The sequence below is a fragment of the Oncorhynchus tshawytscha genome, linkage group LG05, assembly GCF_018296145.1.
Source record: "Oncorhynchus tshawytscha isolate Ot180627B linkage group LG05, Otsh_v2.0, whole genome shotgun sequence".
Classification (NCBI taxonomy): domain Eukaryota; kingdom Metazoa; phylum Chordata; class Actinopteri; order Salmoniformes; family Salmonidae; genus Oncorhynchus; species Oncorhynchus tshawytscha.
The window spans coordinates 63,478,628-63,497,219 of record NC_056433.1 but is presented as its reverse complement, the minus strand read 5'-3'; the positions used below and the strand labels follow the sequence as shown (position 1 = coordinate 63,497,219).

The 18,592-nt window shown below is 47.3% G+C and overlaps 1 protein-coding gene across 4 annotated transcripts in view; it reads right to left on the bottom strand.

Annotated features, from left to right (window-relative positions):
* The window catches only part of LOC112246359 (disabled homolog 1), a 112,325-nt gene that overhangs the window by 24,967 nt on the left and 68,766 nt on the right, over nt 1-18,592 (bottom strand). For 2 of the 4 annotated variants that reach the window (XM_042322218.1, XM_042322221.1), the window contains exons 6-8: nt 1,293-1,412; nt 1,123-1,161; nt 743-805 (exon numbers count right to left, since the gene is read on the bottom strand). In XM_042322218.1, coding sequence (XP_042178152.1) covers nt 743-805; nt 1,123-1,161; nt 1,293-1,412 — 222 coding nt within the window. The remainder of the gene's footprint in view (nt 1-742; nt 806-1,122; nt 1,162-1,292; nt 1,413-18,592) is intronic. The other 2 variants (XM_042322219.1, XM_042322220.1) reach the window with 1 other exon arrangement.

Here is an 18,592-nt window from a genome sequence, read left to right as displayed (position 1 = left end):
GTCAATAGTGAAGCTGTAGGTGAGGGGTCGTTCCACCTCAAAAACAAAAAAGAGGATTTTGACACCCATCATCTTAGATTGTTCTGAAATTTGTTGTTGTTGTTAGAAACAGATAACATTAGCATTCCTGCAACATTATTTTGTTGAAATAAAATTTGATCTCTGAGAAATTAAGGTAATTTGATTGCACCCAAATTGGCCATTTAAATGTATACGATTAATATAATATTTAATAAATATAGTACCTAACATCCGATTTGGACCAAACGTTTTTCTAACAATGAGTTAAACATGAGGAATCTAAAGAAATGGTCAAAAGCCACTCATGGACATCCCACGGCAATTCCACCACAACAACGAATATATAGTATCAGTTCTCTGTCTTACAAGTAGTATGGAGCTACTCAAAGTTAGAATTTTTGGGGGCCCAAATTGGATGATAGGTACTATATGTATTGAATATTATATCAATCCTATACATTTAAAGGGCCAATTTGGGTGCAATCAAATTACCTTAATTTCTCAGAGATCTAATTAAATTTCAACAAAAGAACATTGCACGAAAAACGAAACGAAAAAACAATTTCAGAACAATCTGAGATGGCTTGTTGAAATGGCTAGTTGAAATGACATGGAATGACCCTGAGGGTATTCTCAAATCATCTCTATCCCAATGGAACCCTGCTCCTATCACTCACACAACTCCACCAATCCGATCCAAGCAGAGAGGAGAGGCTTGTACCTGATAAATGCTCTCTTCTGATTGGTCGCGGATGGGCTCGTGTCCCGCCTCAAACACAATGTACTACAACACAGGCAGCAGGGAGAGGAGAGGAGGAATAAAGAGAAAAATAGGAAATAGGAATTGAAGAAAAAGGACAGGCTGAGAATATGGTGCAAAGATGTGATTGGTCAGACAGAATCATCTGTAAATCTCGTCCGCAAGCAATCCCAGAAAACTTCACACACACCTCCATTCATCTGAAAATAATCCTGGGACTCCCCCACAACTCCCCACAGACACAGATAAACAGGCAAGGAGATTGAAAGAAGCATTAAAAAGAAACATACTGATTGGATAGACAGCATAGAGAAGCATTCTGATTAGTGTTTAGAAGTTACCTGGTAGACAGGATCCTCCAAATCTTCCTCCAGGATAGTCTGAAGACATAGGGATGGATGGAGAGGGGGAGAAAGGAGAGAGGGAAGAAGATCAGTGCAGTTGACGATAGAGGCAGCAGCACCAACAATAATCAGATAGTAAACATTGTGTGTATTATGTGTGTGTGTACCTGGTACACAGCCTGTTCACACTGTTTGTCCTTCTGGGCTTTCTTCTCCATCTCCTCTCTCTGTTTGATCTGATAGATGAGCTGGAACAGGTCCCGAAGGTCCAGGATCACTGGCTCTGCCTGAGAGGGGGAGAGGAAGTAGAACACTTATATACAGTTGAAGTCGGAAGTTTACATACACTTAGGTTGGACTCATTGAAACTCATTTTTCAACCACTCCACAAATTTCTTGTTAACAAACTATAGTTTTGGGATGTTGGTTAGGACATCTACTTTGTGCATGAAACAAGTAAATTTTCCAACAATTGTATACAGACAGATTATTTCACTTAGAATTCACTGTATCACAATTCCAGTGGGTCAGAAGTTTACATACACTAAGTTGACTGTGCCTTTAAACAGCTTGGACAATTCCAGAAAATGATGTCATGACTTCTGACAGGCTAATTGACATCATTTGAGTCAATTGGAGGTGTACCTGTGGGTGTATTTCAAGGCCTACCTTCAACCTCAGTGACTCTTTGCTTGACATCATGGGAAAATCAAAAGAAATCAGCCAAGACCTCAGATTTTCTTTTTAGACCTCCACAAGTCTGGTTCATAATTAGGAGCAATTTCCAAACACCTGAAGGTACCATGTTCATCTGTACAAACAATCATACCGCTCAGGAAGGAGACGCGTTCTGTCTCCTAGAGAGATGAAAGTACTTCGGTGCGAAAAGTGCAAATCAATCCCAGAACAACAGAAGAGGACCTTGTGAAGATGCTGGAGGAAACAGGTACAAAAGTATCTATATCTACAGTAAAACGAGTCCTATATCGACATAATCTGAAAGGCCGCTCAGAAAGGAAGAAGCCACTGCTCCAAAACCGCCAGAAAAAAGCCAGACTACGGTTTGCAACTGTACATGGGGACAAAGATCATACTTTATGGAGAAATGTCCTCTGGTCTGATGAAACAAAAATATAACTGTTTGGCCATAATGACCATTGTTATGTTTGGAGGAAAAAGGGGGAGGCTTGCAATCCGAAGAACACCATCCCAACCGTGAAGCACGGAGGTGGCAGCATCATGTTGTGCGGGTGCTTTGCTGCAGGAGGGACTAGGTAGGACAATTATCTGCAGGTAGGACAATTATTTGGATATATTGAAGCAACATCTCAAGACATCAGTCAGGAAGTTAAAGCTTGGTCGTAAAATGGGTCTTCCAAATGGACAATGACCCCAAGCATATTTCCTAAGTTGTGGCAAAATGGCTTCAGGACGACAAAGTCAAGGTATTGGAGTGGCCATCACAAACCCTGACCTCAATCCTGCAGAAAATGTGGGTGCAGAACTGGAAAAGCGTGTGCGAGCAAGGAGGCCTACAAACCTGACAGTTACACCAGCTCTGTCAGAATGGGCCAAAATTCATCCAACTTATTTTTGAAACTCGTGGAAGGCTACCCAAAATGTTTGACCCAAGTTAAACAATTTAAAGGCAATGCTACCAAATACAAATTGAATGTATGCAAACATTTGACCCACTAGGAATATGATGAAAGAAATAAAAGCTGAAATAAATAATTCTCTCGACTATTATTCTGACATTTCACATTCTTAAAATAAAGTGGTGATCCTAACTGACCTAAAACAGGGAATATTTACTAGGATTAAATGTCAAGAATTGTGGAAAACTGAGTTTAAATGTATTTGGCTCAGGTGTATGTAAACTTCCAACGGTATCTCTGTGGTTAACAAAACACACACGCAAGCCCGCACATATACATGAGCACACACACGAATGCACAAACACATCAACTCACATCCACAGTCCAATACAGCATTTACTGTCGATGTGGGGCTTTAAGGGGTGAGACTGGGGAACAATATAGAACATATTTAATATTTGATTAAGGCCTAACAGGGAGTTAACAGACAGTGTTTGGAGAACTACATGGACATCCCCAGTTTAGTGTTGGGTTCCTACTTCCTACCACATCTGAACTCTGATCCAGTCTTATTTAAATCATATAGTGTGTCTGACCTCTCCCTCCTCTCATTCAGACCAACTCTCATCCCTTTCTCTTCGCTGTCTTTCATAATTTCTTTCTTTCCTCTCTCTGTCAGTTTCACTTCTCTCTCTCATCTCGTCTCTCTGTATAATGAGGAATGAACAGAGGGACAGATCTGTCTTGTCATCTCTGTATTCTCAGAAAACACTGCAGGTACTGAACTCTTGGCAACCTCAGAGGAATACATGGCAGCTTGCTGGGTTGTGTGTGTCAAAGGGCTCCAGGTCAGTTCCTGGGAGGATGGATGGGTTGATAGAGACAGTGACACACATTCACACTCATCAATATGGCATCAGAGAGCAGCGAGACGGCCTCAGATGAAACAGAGACAAAACACAAGACACACAGACACAAATAATGTCAGTTAAACCAGAAGTAAAATCCAGAGTAATTTGGTCAGCTGTGTGACTTCTGGGCCTATACGTGTCTGAAAATTGAAAGCTCCGGCGGATGACGAAGTCTAAACCCTTGCAAAAGAAAACTCTCAGCCAAAGCTGCCCCCGCCCCCCTTCCGATCCGCGTGGACACATGTCCAAAGTACCAGAAGTGAAGCAGTTTAAGCACAGCCTTCCCCCAATCCTGTTATGTCCATATTAGGGATGTGACAAATGGAAAATTCATACAATTCCACATGAATTCACAATGCAGATGGTCTATATTGTCCCTCCCATAGAGAGAGAGAGAAAAGATTATGCTTTTCCCGACAGTGGTCATAGAGCTCGAGGCTCTGTGTGGGAGCCTTTTCTAGGACATTTCTAGACTAATCAATGGAAGATGGAATTAGAATGACAGAACTAAAAGTTAAATAATAAGGACAGGCTTCTACAATAAGAGCCCACAGGTAGGCTGCTACAGTACATAATAATCTGAATGTACTTGTTGCTATTTACTGTAAGGGGAGAAAGCGCACAGTTAAAGTTATATAGTCTCAATTAGCTTAGCTAATGTTAGCTCGCTAGCGCATCAGATGAGCAACTGAAAACCACGTACCACCGCAAAACTGAAAGCATGTACCACCGCATTTAATCATGGCAAGGTCACCGGAAACATGGCCAAATACAAACAGTGTCCTTATTCCCTCCGTAAGGCAATCAAACAAGCAAAGTGTCAGTATAGAGACAAAGTGGAGTCGCAATTCAACGGCTCAAACACAAGACGTATGTGGCAGGGTCTATAGACAATCACCGATTACAAAAAGAAAACAAGTTCTGATTTGCTTCCAGACAAATCAAACAACTTCTTTGCGCACTTTGAGGACAATACAAAGACTGTGGGCTCTCCTTCTCCGTGGACATGAGTAAAACATTTAAACGTGTTAACCCTTGCAAGGCTGGCGGCCTTGATGGCATCCCTAGCCCCGACCTCAGAGCATGCGCAGACCAGCTGGCTTTTGTGTTTACGGACATATTCAATCCATACCTATCCCAGTCTGCTGTCTCCACATGCTTCAAGATAGCCACCATTGTTGCTGTTCCCAAGAAAGCTAAGGTAACTGAACTAAATGACTATCGCCCCGTAGCACTCACTTCTGTCATCATGAAGTGCTTTGAGAGACTAGTCAAGGATCATATCACCTCCACCCTACCTGTCACCCTAGACCCACTTCAATTTGCTTACCACCCCAATAGGTCCACAGACGATGCAATCGCCATCACACTACACACTGCCCTATCCCATCTGGACAAGAGGAATACCTATGTAAGAATGCTGTTCATTGAATATAGCCCAACATCCAACACCATAGTACCCTCCAACCTCACCATTAAGCTTGAGGCCCTGGGTCTGAACCCCGCTCTGTGCAATTGGGTCCTGGACTTGCTGGCGGGCCGCCCCAAGTGGTGAAGGTAGGAAACAACATCTACACTTAATTGATCCTCAACACAGGGGCCCCACAAGGGTGTGTGCTCTGCCCCCTCCTGTACCCATGTACCCATGTTTACCCATGACTGTGTGGCCATGCACGCCTCTAACTCATCAAGTTTGCAGAAGACACTACAGTAGAAGGCTTGATTACCAACAATGACGAGACTGCCGACAGGGAAGAGGTGAGGGCCATCGGAGTGTCGTGTCTGGAAAATACCCCCCACTCAGTGTCAGCAAAACAAAAGATATGATTGTGTATATACAAAAATAATAAAAATGGGTACAAAAACCAGTCGTGCAACAACACATAATTAGCACAAACATACAATTAAACAATCTACGACAAGGACATGAGGGAAAACGGAGGGTTAAATACACATGTAATTGATGGGATTGGACCACCAGGTGTGAAGGAAGACAAGACAAAAGCAATGGAAAATGAAAAATGGATCAATGATGACTAGAAAGTTGGTGACGTTGCCTGCCAAACACAAGCCCGAAAAAGGAGAGGGAATGACTTTGGGCAGGTGACTAGGAGCCTTGCACTGGATGCACACAGAGCAGGAAGAAACAAACTCTCACGTCCTTAGCTAAAGTGGGCCACCAGTACTTCCCACTAAGACAGCGCACTGTCCGTCCGATCCTAAGATGACCAGAGGAGGGTGACGTGTGGGCCCAATAGATCAGCCAGTCGCGGACAGCAGACGGAACATACAGATGCCCAGCTGGACACTGAGGGGGAGCGGGCTCTGCACGTGATGCCCGCTCAATGTCCACGTCCAGCTCCCACACTTCCGGCGCCACCAATCAAGAGGCGGGGAGTATGGGAGTGGGATCCATGGGCCTTTGTGTCATACAGCCGGGATAATGCATCTGCCTTAACATTCTGGGAGCCCACATAATGGGTGAAAAACATGGCCCACCTTGCCTGGCAAGGGTTCAGTCTCCTCGCCGCCCGGATGTACTCCAGATTGCAGTGGTCAGTCCAGATGAGAAAAGGGTGTCTAGCCCCCTCAAGCCAATGTCTTCACGCCTTCAGAGCCTTGATGACAGCCAACAACTCCCGGTCCCCCACGTCATAGTTTCGCTCTGCCGGGCTGAGCTTCTTCGTGAAGAAAGCACAAGGGCGGAGCTTCGGTGGTGTACCCGAGCACAGCTCCTATCCCAGCCTCGGACGCGTCCACCTCCACTATGAATGCTAAAGAGGGATCCGGATGAGCCAGCACGGGAACCGAGGTAAACAAAGCCCTCAGGTAACTGAAAGTCCTGTCTGCCTCAGCTGTCCACTGCAAGCGCACCGGACCCCCCTTCAGCAGTGAAGTAGTGGGAGCCACTACCTGACCAAAACCCCGGATAAACCTCCGTTAGTAGTTGGCAAATCCTAAGAATTGCTACACCTCCTTTACCGTGGTGGGAGTCAGCCAATTACGCACGGCTGCAATGCGGTCACTCTCCATCTCTACCCCTGATGTGGAAATGCGATACCCTAGGAAGGAGACGGATTGTTGGAAGAACAGGCATTTCTCAGCCTTGACGTACAGGTCATGTGACCAAGCACTTTGCGCACCAGGGACACATGCTTGGCGAGTGTAACGGAGTATATCAAAATGTCATCAATATACACCACTACACCCTGCCCGTGCAGGTCCCTGAAAATCTTGTCTAAAAAAGCTTGGAAGACTGATGGAGCATTCATCAACCCGTACGGCATGACGAGGTACTCATAGTTCCCAGAGGTGGTACTGAAAGCCGTCTTCCACTCTTCTCCCTCTCGGATACGTACCAGATTGTAAGTGCTCCTGAGATCTAGTTTGGTGAAGAAGCGCTCCCCGTGCATTGACTATCGCTGTAGCAGGTAACTATACCTCACCGTGATCTGATTTAGACCCCGGTAGTCAGTACACAGACGCAGACCTCCCTCCTTCTCTTCTTCACAAAAAAATTAACTCTAGGAGACGGGTGAAGTGGAGGACTGAATGTACCCCTGACGCAGGTTTATGCAAACAATCTCCGACAAGGACATGAGGGGAAACAGAGGGTTAAATACACAACATCACTCACTGGTAAGGAGTCCTGTGGGCTCTGGGCGCTTCTGAATTAAATGAATGAAATGAGTCAAAAGATTAAACATTTTACTGAACGAGTTGAAAAGATCTGAGTCAGTAAAAAGAGCCAAAACTCTCAATACTCCGCTTCCCTGCATCACTCACAGATGCACACCGCACGGCCCCTCCCTGCTCCACTCATCACTCACACCACACGGCCCCTCCCTGCTCCCCTCATCACTCACACAGCACGGCCCTTCCCTGCTCCCCTCATCACTCACACCGCACGGCCCCTCCCTGCTCCCCTCATTACTCACAGATGCATGGCACCTCCCTGCTCCCCTCATCACTCACACTGCACGGCACCTCCCTGCTCCCCTCATCACTCACACTGCACGGCACCTCCCTGCTCCCCTCATCACTCACACCGCACGGCCCCTCCCTGCTCCCCTCATCACTCACACTGCACGGCACCTCCCTGCTCCCCTCATCACTCACACCGCACGGCCCCTCCCTGCTCCCCTCATCACTCACACTGCACGGCACCTCCCTGCTCCCCTCATCACTCACACTGCACGGCACCTCCCTGCTCCCCTCATCACTCACACCGCACGGCACCTCCCTGCTCCCCTCATCACTCACACCGCACGGCACCTCCCTGCTCCGCTCATCACTCACACCGCACGGCCCCTCCCTGCTCCCCTCATCACTCACACAGCACGGCACCTCCCTGCTTCCCTCATCACTCACACCGCACGGCCCCTCCCTGCTCCCCTCATCACTCACACAGCACGGCCCCTCCCTGCTCCCCTCATCACTCACACCGCACGGCACCTCCCTGCTCCCCTCATCACTCACACCGCACGGCCCCTCCCTGCTCCCCTCATCACTCACACAGCACGGCCCCTCCCTGCTCCCCTCATCACTCACACAGCACGGCCCCTCCCTGCTCCCCTCATCACTCATACCGCATGGCACCTCCCTGATCCCCTCATCACTCATACCTCACGGCCCCTCCCTGCTCCCCTCATCACTCATACCTCACGGCCCCTCCCTGCTCCCCTCATCACTCACACCGCACGGCCCCTCCCTGCTCCCCTCATCACTCATACCGCATGGCACCTCCCTGATCCCCTCATCACTCATACCGCACGGCCCCTCCCTGCTCCCCTCATCACTCATACCTCACGGCCCCTCCCTGCTCCCCTCATCACTCATACCTCACGGCCCCTCCCTGCTCCCCTCATCACTCACACCGCACGGCCCCTCCCTGCTCCCCTCATCACTCATACCGCATGGCACCTCCCTGATCCCCTCATCACTCATACCGCACGGCCCCTCCCTGATCCCCTCATCACTCACACCGCACGGCCCCTCCCTGCTCCCCTCATCACTCAAACCTCACGGCCCCTCCCTGCTCCCCTCATCACTCATACCTCACGGCACCTCCCTGCTCCCCTCATTACTCACAGATGCATGGCACCTCCCTGCTCCCCTCATCACTCACAGATGCATGGCACCTCCCTGCTCCCCTCATCACTCACACCGCACGGCCCCTCCCTGCTCCCCTCATTACTCACAGATGCATGGCACCTCCCTGCTCCCCTCATTACTCACAGATGCATGGCACCTCCCTGCTCCCCTCATCACTCACACTGCACGGCACCTCCCTGCTCCCCTCATCACTCACACCGCACGGCACCTCCCTGCTCCCCTCATCACTCACACCGCACGGCACCTCCCTGCTCCGCTCATCACTCACACCGCACGGCCCCTCCCTGCTCCCCTCATCACTCACACAGCACGGCACCTCCCTGCTCCCCTCATCACTCACACCGCACGGCACCTCCCTGCTCCGCTCATCACTCACACCGCACGGCCCCTCCCTGCTCCCCTCATCACTCACACAGCACGGCCCCTCCCTGCTCCCCTCATCACTCACACAGCACGGCACCTCCCTGCTCCCCTCATCACGGTTTATAGATAGCATAGCCTAATACAGAAACATGTTAGTTCTATATATTCCTAAATAAATGATTTCCTCTGTTACACTGAAATTACATGCATGATTGTTGTTGATGCTCCAATGTTCAGATGAAGGGATTAAATAGTATAATGTGCACCACGTGATGCTCAACTTAAACTGCAGTGTGTAGCCTACTGTAGCTGCTGGAAAAGTCATTCAAAGCCTATACTTTATCACTCAGGACATGATAACTTTCCAGTGTGCTACTATTTTTGCCATTTATTGTTGGTAATAAAACAAAATCAGACAACCCATAGTATAATAGTTTACCTATTTACCTAGTCATTTACATTCAGTGGTGACCCGTCATTCAGGGCAGGTGTGGCAGAGCCAAGCCTGTTTTAAGCCCTACCTGTTAAGCTAAAAAATGCTTCTGTGGTGGAGGGGCAGCCAGCGAAAAGCAGAGGGTAGGCGTTGGGAATTTTCTCTAGTTGCGCCATGATTGGCTCAGTGTTCTGTCACTCATGGGTACACTACGTCACCGAAGAATCTTCAGGGAGAGCTAAGCCATTCAAGCCCCCTTGGGTGCTGCCATAGATTTACATTAGAAGTGCCCATCCAAAAAGGCTCAAGGTCCTTGGCCACAGGTAAAATGACGTCAAATCACGTTATATCTACTGTAGCATTGATTGGACTGACCATGTCATACCTTCAAAATCTTAGCTACAAATGTACTGTAGACAAGCAGTCATCATCATGAATCACGTTAACAATCTACTGGCAAATCCTTTTCAATTCTTGTCATACGAAGAGAAATTATAGATAGAACGTCTCGGTGATCATCGGCCATTGGACATTACACAAGTCGGGAATCGCAAATTCCACAATGAGGAAGGAATCAGTGGCTCAGTGGCTTACTGCGATGCAAAGTAATCACTATTTTGCTTCCCCTGCCTGCTATTCAGTGGAAAGAGTGTGTGGTCCAAGTCTGGGTTTAAGGATTTAAAACATCTGTCTGAAAGGGTCTCTTTTACAAGCATAATAGGATTAGCATTCACAATCAACACCATGGGTCAGAAATGGTTGAATCCATTGGCCGTGCTGTCAATCCAGCATGACTTCTGCCGGGTTCAAAACAACTGGGAACACAGAACTTGGAACCGAGAAATCGCAGACTTCAGTGCAGTTCTGACTTGGTGGTGCACATGTAGCCTATAGCCAGTTTTAGAGAAATGTCATCATCGAATATTGTAAAAGCTTTCATTGTCTGCTTATATGCCCCCATTATTTATCCTACGTTTCTGACTTGGTGTACAAGGAGAAAACTGTAAGAACGGCCCATGTTCTGAATTCTGTCGCTATCCATTTCAAAAGTGCTGAACAAAAAGGCATATTGTCCATAAGAGTTCACTCATCAATGTCTTAATTACAGCTTAACTCTTATCCGCTCATCGTTCCCTTATGCCATAGTTTGTACATCTTAATTGTTATATTGTTTCTAAAGGTCTCTGTCATTAGTAGGCAATGTTTAGGCAATGTTGGAATCAAATCAAATCAAATCAAATTTTATTTGTCACATACACATGGTTAGCAGATGTTAATGCGAGTGTAGCGAAATGCTTGTGCTTCTAGTTCCGACAATGCAGTAATAACGAGCAAGTAATCTAACTAACAATTCCAAAAAAACTACTGTCATACACAGTGTAAGGGGATAAAGAATATGTACATAAGGATATATGAATGAGTGATGGTACAGAGCAGCATAGGCAAGATACAGTAGATGATATCGAGTACAGTATATACATATGAGATAAGTATGTAAACCAAGTGGCATAGTTAAAGTGGCTAGTGATACATGTATTACATAAGGATGCAGTCGATGATATAGAGTACAGTATCAACGTATGCATATGAGATGAACAATGTAGAGTAAGTAACATATAAGGTAGCATTGTTTAAAGTGGCTAGTGATATATTTACATCATTTCCCATCGATTCCCATGATTAAAGTGGCTGGAGTAGAGTCAGTGTCATTGACAGTGTGTTGGCAGTAGCCACTCAATGTTAGTGGTGGCTGTTTAACAGTCTGATGGCCTTGAGATAGAAGCTGTTTTTCAGTCTCTGGGTCCCAGCTTTGATGCACCTGTACTGACCTCGCCTTCTGGATGGCAGCGGGGTGAACAGGCAGTGGCTCGGGTGGTTGATGTCCTTGATGATCTTTATGGCCTTCCTGTAGCATCGGGTGGTGTAGGTGTCCTGGAGGGCAGGTAGTTTGCCCCCGGTGATGCGTTGTGCAGACCTCACTACCCTCTGGAGAGCCTTACGGTTGAGGGCGGTGCAGTTGCCATACCAGGCGGTGATACAGCCCGCCAGGATGCTCTCGATTGTGCATCTGTAGAAGTTTGTGAGTGCTTTTGGTGACAAGCCGAATTTCTTCAGCCTCCTGAGGTTGAAGAGGCGCTGCTGCGCCTTCCTCACGATGCTGTCTGTGTGAGTGGACCAATTCAGTTTGTCTGTGATGTGTATGCCGAGGAACTTAAAACTTGCTACCCTCTCCACTACTGTTCCATCGATGTGGATGGGGGTGTTCCTCTGCTGTTTCCTGAAGTCCACAATCATCTCCTTAGTTTTGTTGACGTTGAGTGTGAGGTTATTTTCCTGACACCACACTCCGAGGGCCCTCACCTCCTCCCTGTAGGCCGTCTCGTCGTTGTTGGTAATCAAGCCTACCACTGTTGTGTCGTCCGCAAACTTGATGATTGAGTTGGAGGCGTGCATGGCCACGCAGTCGTGGGTGAACAGGGAGTACAGGAGAGGGCTCAGAACGCACCCTTGTGGGGCCCCAGTGTTGAGGATCAGCGGGGAGGAGATGTTGTTGCCTACCCTCACCACCTGGGGGCGGCCCGTCAGGAAGTCCAGTACCCAGTTGCACAGGGCGGGGTCGAGACCCAGGGTCTCGAGCTTGATGACGAGCTTGGAGGGTACTATGGTGTTGAATGCCGAGCTGTAGTCGATGAACAGCATTCTCACATAGGTATTCCTCTTGTCCAGATGGGTTAGGGCAGTGTGCAGTGTGGTTGAGATTGCATCGTCTGTGGACCTATTTGGGCGGTAAGCAAATTGGAGTGGGTCAAGGGTGTCAGGTAGGGTGGAGGTGATATGGTCCTTGACTAGTCTCTCAAAGCACTTCATGATGACGGATGTGAGTGCTACGGGCGGTAGTCGTTTAGCTCAGTTACCTTAGCTTTCTTGGGAACAGGAACAATGGTGGCCCTCTTGAAGCATGTGGGAACAGCAGACAGGTATAGGGATTGATTGAATATGTCCGTAAACACACCGGCCAGCTGGTCTGCGTTTGCTCTGAGGGCGCGGCTGGGGATGCCGTCTGGGCCTGCAGCCTTGCGAGGGTTAACACGTTTAAATGTCTTACTCACTTCGGCTGCAGTGAAGGAGAGACCGCATGTTTCCGTTGCAGGCCGTGTCAGTGGCACTGTATTGTCCTCAAAGCGGGCAAAAAGTTATTTAGTCTGCCTGGGAGCAAGACATCCTGGTCCGTGACTGGGCTGGGTTTCTTCCTGTAGTCCGTGATTGACTGTAGACCCTGCCACATACCTCTTGTGTCTGAGCCGTTGAATTGAGATTCTACTTTGTCTCTGTACTGGCGCTTAGCTTGTTTGATAGCCTTGCGGAGGGAATAGCTGCACTGTTTGTATTCAGCCATGTTACCAGACACCTTGCCCTGATTAAAAGCAGTGGTTCGTGCCTTCAGTTTCACACGAATGCTGCCATCAATCCACGGTTTCTGGTTAGGGAATGTTTTAATCGTTGCTATGGGAACGACATCTTCAACGCACGTTCTAATGAACTCGCACACCGTATCAGCGTATTCGTCAATGTTGTTGTCTGACGCAATACGAAACATCTCCCAGTCCACGTGATGGAAGCAGTCTTGGAGTGTGGAGTCAGCTTGGTCGGACCAGCGTTGGACAGACCTCAGCGTGGGAGCTTCTTGTTTTAGTTTCTGTCTGTAGGCAGGGATCAACAAAATGGAGTCGTGGTCAGCTTTTCCGAAAGGGGGCGGGGCAGGGCCTTATATGCGTCGCGGAAGTTAGAGTAACAATGATCCAGGGTCTTTCCACCCCTGGTTGCGCAATCGATATGCTGATAAAATGTAGGGAGTCTTGTTTTCAGATTAGCCTTGTTAAAATCCCCAGCTACAATGAATGCAGCCTCAGGATAAATCGTTTCCAGTTTGCAGAGAGTTAAATAAAGTTCGTTCAGAGCCATCGATGTGTCTGCTTGGGGGGGATATATACGGCTGTGATTATAATCGAAGAGAATTCTCTTGGTAGATAATGCGGTCTACATTTGATTGTGAGGAATTCTAAATCAGGTGAACAGAAGGATTTGAGTTCCTGTATGTTTCTTTCATCACACCATGTCACGTTGGAATGATGCATATCTATGTTTTGCTTACTTTGTGTATTATAATTAGCTCATGTGCTTTTCCTCACGATGAAGGGATACTATAATATTGTTGTGTCTGTAACCATGTTGCCAATGAAAGTTCAGTAATAGACCCATGTAATTCCAGTTGATATTGCGATGGTTGTATGTCGTTATAGGCCTATATTCTATAAAAGTGGATGCTCGTGATTGTATTTTCATTCCTTTTTGACCACATAAACCTAATGAAATACTTCAACTGGTAGGCTAAAGTTAGGAGGGGGTGGTCTTGGTGAGAACGTGCTGTGGGATTATATAAAATACTCTTTGAAGTGGTAGGGTTCCAGATGTTTTCAGAAGATTGGCAGAGACCGCCAGGACAGAGAAGAGCTTGGACTGGGGTGAGCGGAAGCTGCCCTCCTGTAGCGGTGGGAGGACCAAGAGACCAGAGGTGGCAGAACGGAGTGCTCGGTTTGGGTGTAGGGTTTGAGCAGAGCCTGAAGGTAGGGAGGGGCAGTTCCTCTTGCTGCTCCGTAGGTAAGTACCATGGTCTTGTAGTGGATGCGAGTGGACTGACATGGGAGAAGCAGGGTGACATGGGAGGAGTGGACTGACATGGGAGAAGCAGGGTGGCATGGGAGAAGCAGGGTGACATGGGAGTAGCGGGGTGACATGGGAGAAGCAGGGTGACATGGGAGGAGTGGACTGACATGGGAGAAGCAGGGTGACATGGGAGAAGCAGGGTGGCATGGGAGGAGCGGGGTGACATGGGAGGAGCAGGGTGACATGGGAGGAGCATGGGAGGAGGGACTGACATGGGAGAAGCAGGGTGGCAACATGGGAGGAGCGGGGGTGACATAGGAGGAGAGGAGCGGGGTGACATGGGAGAAGCAGGGTGACATGGGAGAAGCAGGGTGACATGGGAGAAGCAGGGTGACATGGGAGAAGCAGGGTGACATGGGAGAAGCAGTGTGACATGGGAGAAGCAGGGTGACATGGGAGGAGCGGGGTGACATTGGAGAAGCGGGGTGACATGGGAGGAGCAGGGTGACATGGGAGGAGCGGGGTGACATGGGAGAAGCGGGGTGACATGGGAGGAGCGGGGTGACATGGGAGGAGCGGGGTGACATGGGAGAAGCAGGGTGACATGGGAGAACATGCGACGGTAGAACACCAGGCGGGCTGCAGTGTTCTGGATACGTTGCAAGGGTTTGATGGCACAAGTGGGGAACCCAGCCAACAGAGTTGCAGTATTCCAGGCGGGAGATGACAAGTGCCTGGATTAGGACTTCCAGTGTGAGGTAGGGTCATACTTTACGGATGTTGTAGAGCATGAACCTGCAGGAGCGAGTCACTGATTTGATGTTTGAAGAGAATGGCAGGATGTTGTCCAGGGTCACACTAAGGTTCTTTGCACTCTGGGAGGAGGACACTGTGGAGTTGTCAAAAGTGATGGAGAGGACTTTAAGGAGGCAGACCTTCCCCAGGAGGAAGGGCTGCTACGTCTTGTCAAGGTGGAGCTTGAGGTGGTGGGCCGACATCCAAGCTGAGATGTCTGCCAGGCATGCAGAGATGCGTGTCACCACCTGAGTGTCAGGAAGGGAGAAGGCGTAAAAAGTAGTTGAGTGTCATCCGCATAGCAATGATAGGAGAGACCATGTGATGAAGCCCAGGGACTTGTGTACAGAGACAAGAGGAGAGGAACTAGAACTGAGTGCTGGGGGACACCAGTCGTGAGAGTACGTGGTACAGACAGAGATTTAGGATAGAGATTTAGCTTTGGCAGTGCAGAGAGCCTCAATGACACAAAGATAAACAGTCTTGGTTGAGTGACCCGACTTGAAGCCTGACTGTTTAGGGTCAAGAAGATGGTTCTGAGAGAGATAGCGAGGAAGTTGGTCAGAGACAGCACATTCAAGTGTTTTGGAAATAAAAGAAAGAAGGGATACCGGTCTGTAGGTTTTGACGACAGAGGAATCGAGTGTTGGCTTCTTGAGGAGGGGAGCGACTCGGGCCATTTTGAAGTCAGAGAGGACGCATCTCCAGAGATGGTCTGGAGAAGGGATGGGTCGAGCGGGCAGGTTGTAGGGCGGCCAGACCTCACTAGTCACAAGATTCCCTCTGCAGAGAGAGGGGAGAAAGTGATCAAGGCGTGGGGTAGTGGGACCAGTGGACTTAATAGGCTGAGTGAATGAGGAGTGGATGTCGTCAACCTTCTTTTCAAAGTGGTTGACAAAGTCATCCGCAGAGAGGGAGGGGGTGGAGGATTAAGGACAGAGGAGAAGGTGGAAAAGAGTTTCCTAGGGTTAGAGGCAGAAGCTTGAAATGTAGAGTGATCGAAAGTGGCTTTAGCAGCAGATAGAGAGGCAGAGAAGGTAGAGGGTAGGGAGTGGAAGGATGATTTATTTGTATTTTATTTAACTTTTATTTCATATTTCAGTTTTATTTTTTATTTAACCAGGTAGGCCAGTTGAGAACAAGTTCTCATTTACAACTGCGACCTGGCCAAGATAAAGCCAAGCAGTGCAACAAAAACAACAACACAGAGTTACACAATATAAAAATCTATATACAGTGTGTGGAAATGTAGTAAGATTAGAGAGGTAAGGCAATAAATTGGCCATAGTGGCGAAATAATAACAATTTAGCATTAACACTGGAGTGATAGATGTGCAGATGATGATGTGCAAGTAGAGATACTGGGGTGCAAAAGAGCAAAAATAAATAACAATATGGGGATGAGGTAGTTGGGTGGGCTATTTGCAGATGGGCTGTATACAGGTGCAGTGATCGGTAAGCAGCTCTGACAGCTGATGCTTAAAGTTAGTGAGGGAGATATAAGTCTCCAGCTTCAGTGATTTTTGCAATTCGTTCCAGTCATTGGCAGCAGAGAACTGGAAGGAAAGACAGCCAAAGTAGGAGTTGGCTTTGGGGATGGCCAGTGAAATATACCTGCTGGAGCACACGCTACGGGTGAGTGTTGCTATGGTGACCAGTGTGCTGAGATAAGGCGGGGCATTACCAAGCAAAGACTTATAGATGACCTGGAGCCAGTGGGTTTAGCAGCGAATATGAAGTGAGGGCCAGCCAACGAAAGCATACAGGTCGCAGTGGTGGGTAGTATATGGGGCAAAATGGATTGCACTGTGATAGACTACATCCAATGTGGTCTTATTCTCCATGGACTTTACAGTGTCCCAATTTGTGCAACAGGATGCAAATTTCTGTTTGAAAAAGCTATTCTTTGCTTTCCTAACTGACTGAGTATATTGGTTCCTAACTTCCCTGAAAAGTTGCATATTGCGGGGAAAAGTTGCATATTGCGGGGGCTATTCGATGCTATTGCGGGGGTGGTGCAATGAGACTAGTAGGTGAACAGCCTCTAGTAAAGATGAGGTCAAGCGTATTGCCTGCCTTGTGAGTGGGAGGGGACTGGGAAAGGGTGAGGTCAAAAGAGGCAAGGAGGGGAATGAGAGAGTTGGAAAGAATTGAATCAAAGGCAGACATAGAGAAGTTGAAGTTGCCAAGTATGAAGAGTGGTGAGCCATCGTCAGGCAATGAGCTTGTCAAGGTGCCAAACTCATTGAGGAACTCTCTAAGAACACCTGGTGGATGATAGATGTCAACAACGTTAAAACCCCTACGGGATCCGTGTGTCCCCCCTCAGAAATACAGTGTAGACATGGTTAATGTTGTAAATGACATTTGTAGCTGGATACAGCAGATTTTTATGGAATATCTACATAGGCGTACAGAGGCCCATTATCAGCAACCATCACTCCTGTGTTCCAATGACACGTTGTGTTAGCTAATCCAAGTTTATCATTTTAAAAGGCTAATTGATCATTAGAAAGCACTTTTGCAATTATGTTAGCACAGCTGAAAAGTGTTGTCTTGATTAAAGAAGCAATAAAACGGGCCTTCTTTGGACTAGTTGAGTATCTGGAGCATCAGCATTTGATAAACTGCTGAACATAGATACATAATACAAACAAAAATACGGATTCAAAAAACATAAATAAATAAATGATCAGTTTAGACAAACTTGCTTGGACTGGATAGAATTATATTGATGACTGTACCTATTATGTAATGACTACTGGAAATACCTACTGGGAAACCTGAAAGCATCTCATCAGAGGGGAGCCTCTGCAAGCCATTAAAGTATGATATAAATGGTTGCAATTTTCTAACAAAAGTATCATTGGAACCCCTAAGAGAATACTTCATATTCTCAAGCTTTAGGAAGAACATGACATCGTTGAGCCATTGAGAAGTAGAGGGGGGCTGAGCAGACTTCCACTGGAGAAGAGTTCTACGTCGAGCTAATAAGGATGTAAAGTATATCAGCATGTTTGGGATCCAAGGAGAACAAGTCTTCTGGAATACCAAAAACCGCTATCAAGGGACAACACTGCAGGTTCATTTCAAGCACCTCAGATAAAGTTTTAAAAATAGAATCCAAGTTATTTTGTAGTTTAGAGCATTGAATGAACATGTGACTAAGGTCACATGGTGAGACATGACCTCTATCACACTCATCATTTACATTTGGATATATATGTCAGACTATCTGGATTTGGAAAAATGCACCCTATGTAAAATCTTAAATTGTATGAGACCAAGACAAGCACAAGATGTAGTGGAGCGTACTCTATCAATCACCTCATCCCACCACTCGTGTAAATTCAACACCCATTTCCCATTCACAAGCAGATTTAATTTTGTTGGTGGAGTGTTTGTCCAATGACAAAATTCACAGATAGATCTGAGAAATGACTGCTTTCTGTCGAGGTAATATAGTCAATATGCCATCTCAGGGTTGGCAAGGGGGTGGAGCAAGGAAGCCAGAAAATTGGGAGGAGACACAATGCCTAATTTGAAGGTAACGGAAAAAGTGAGATGGAGGCAAAGAGTATTTAGAG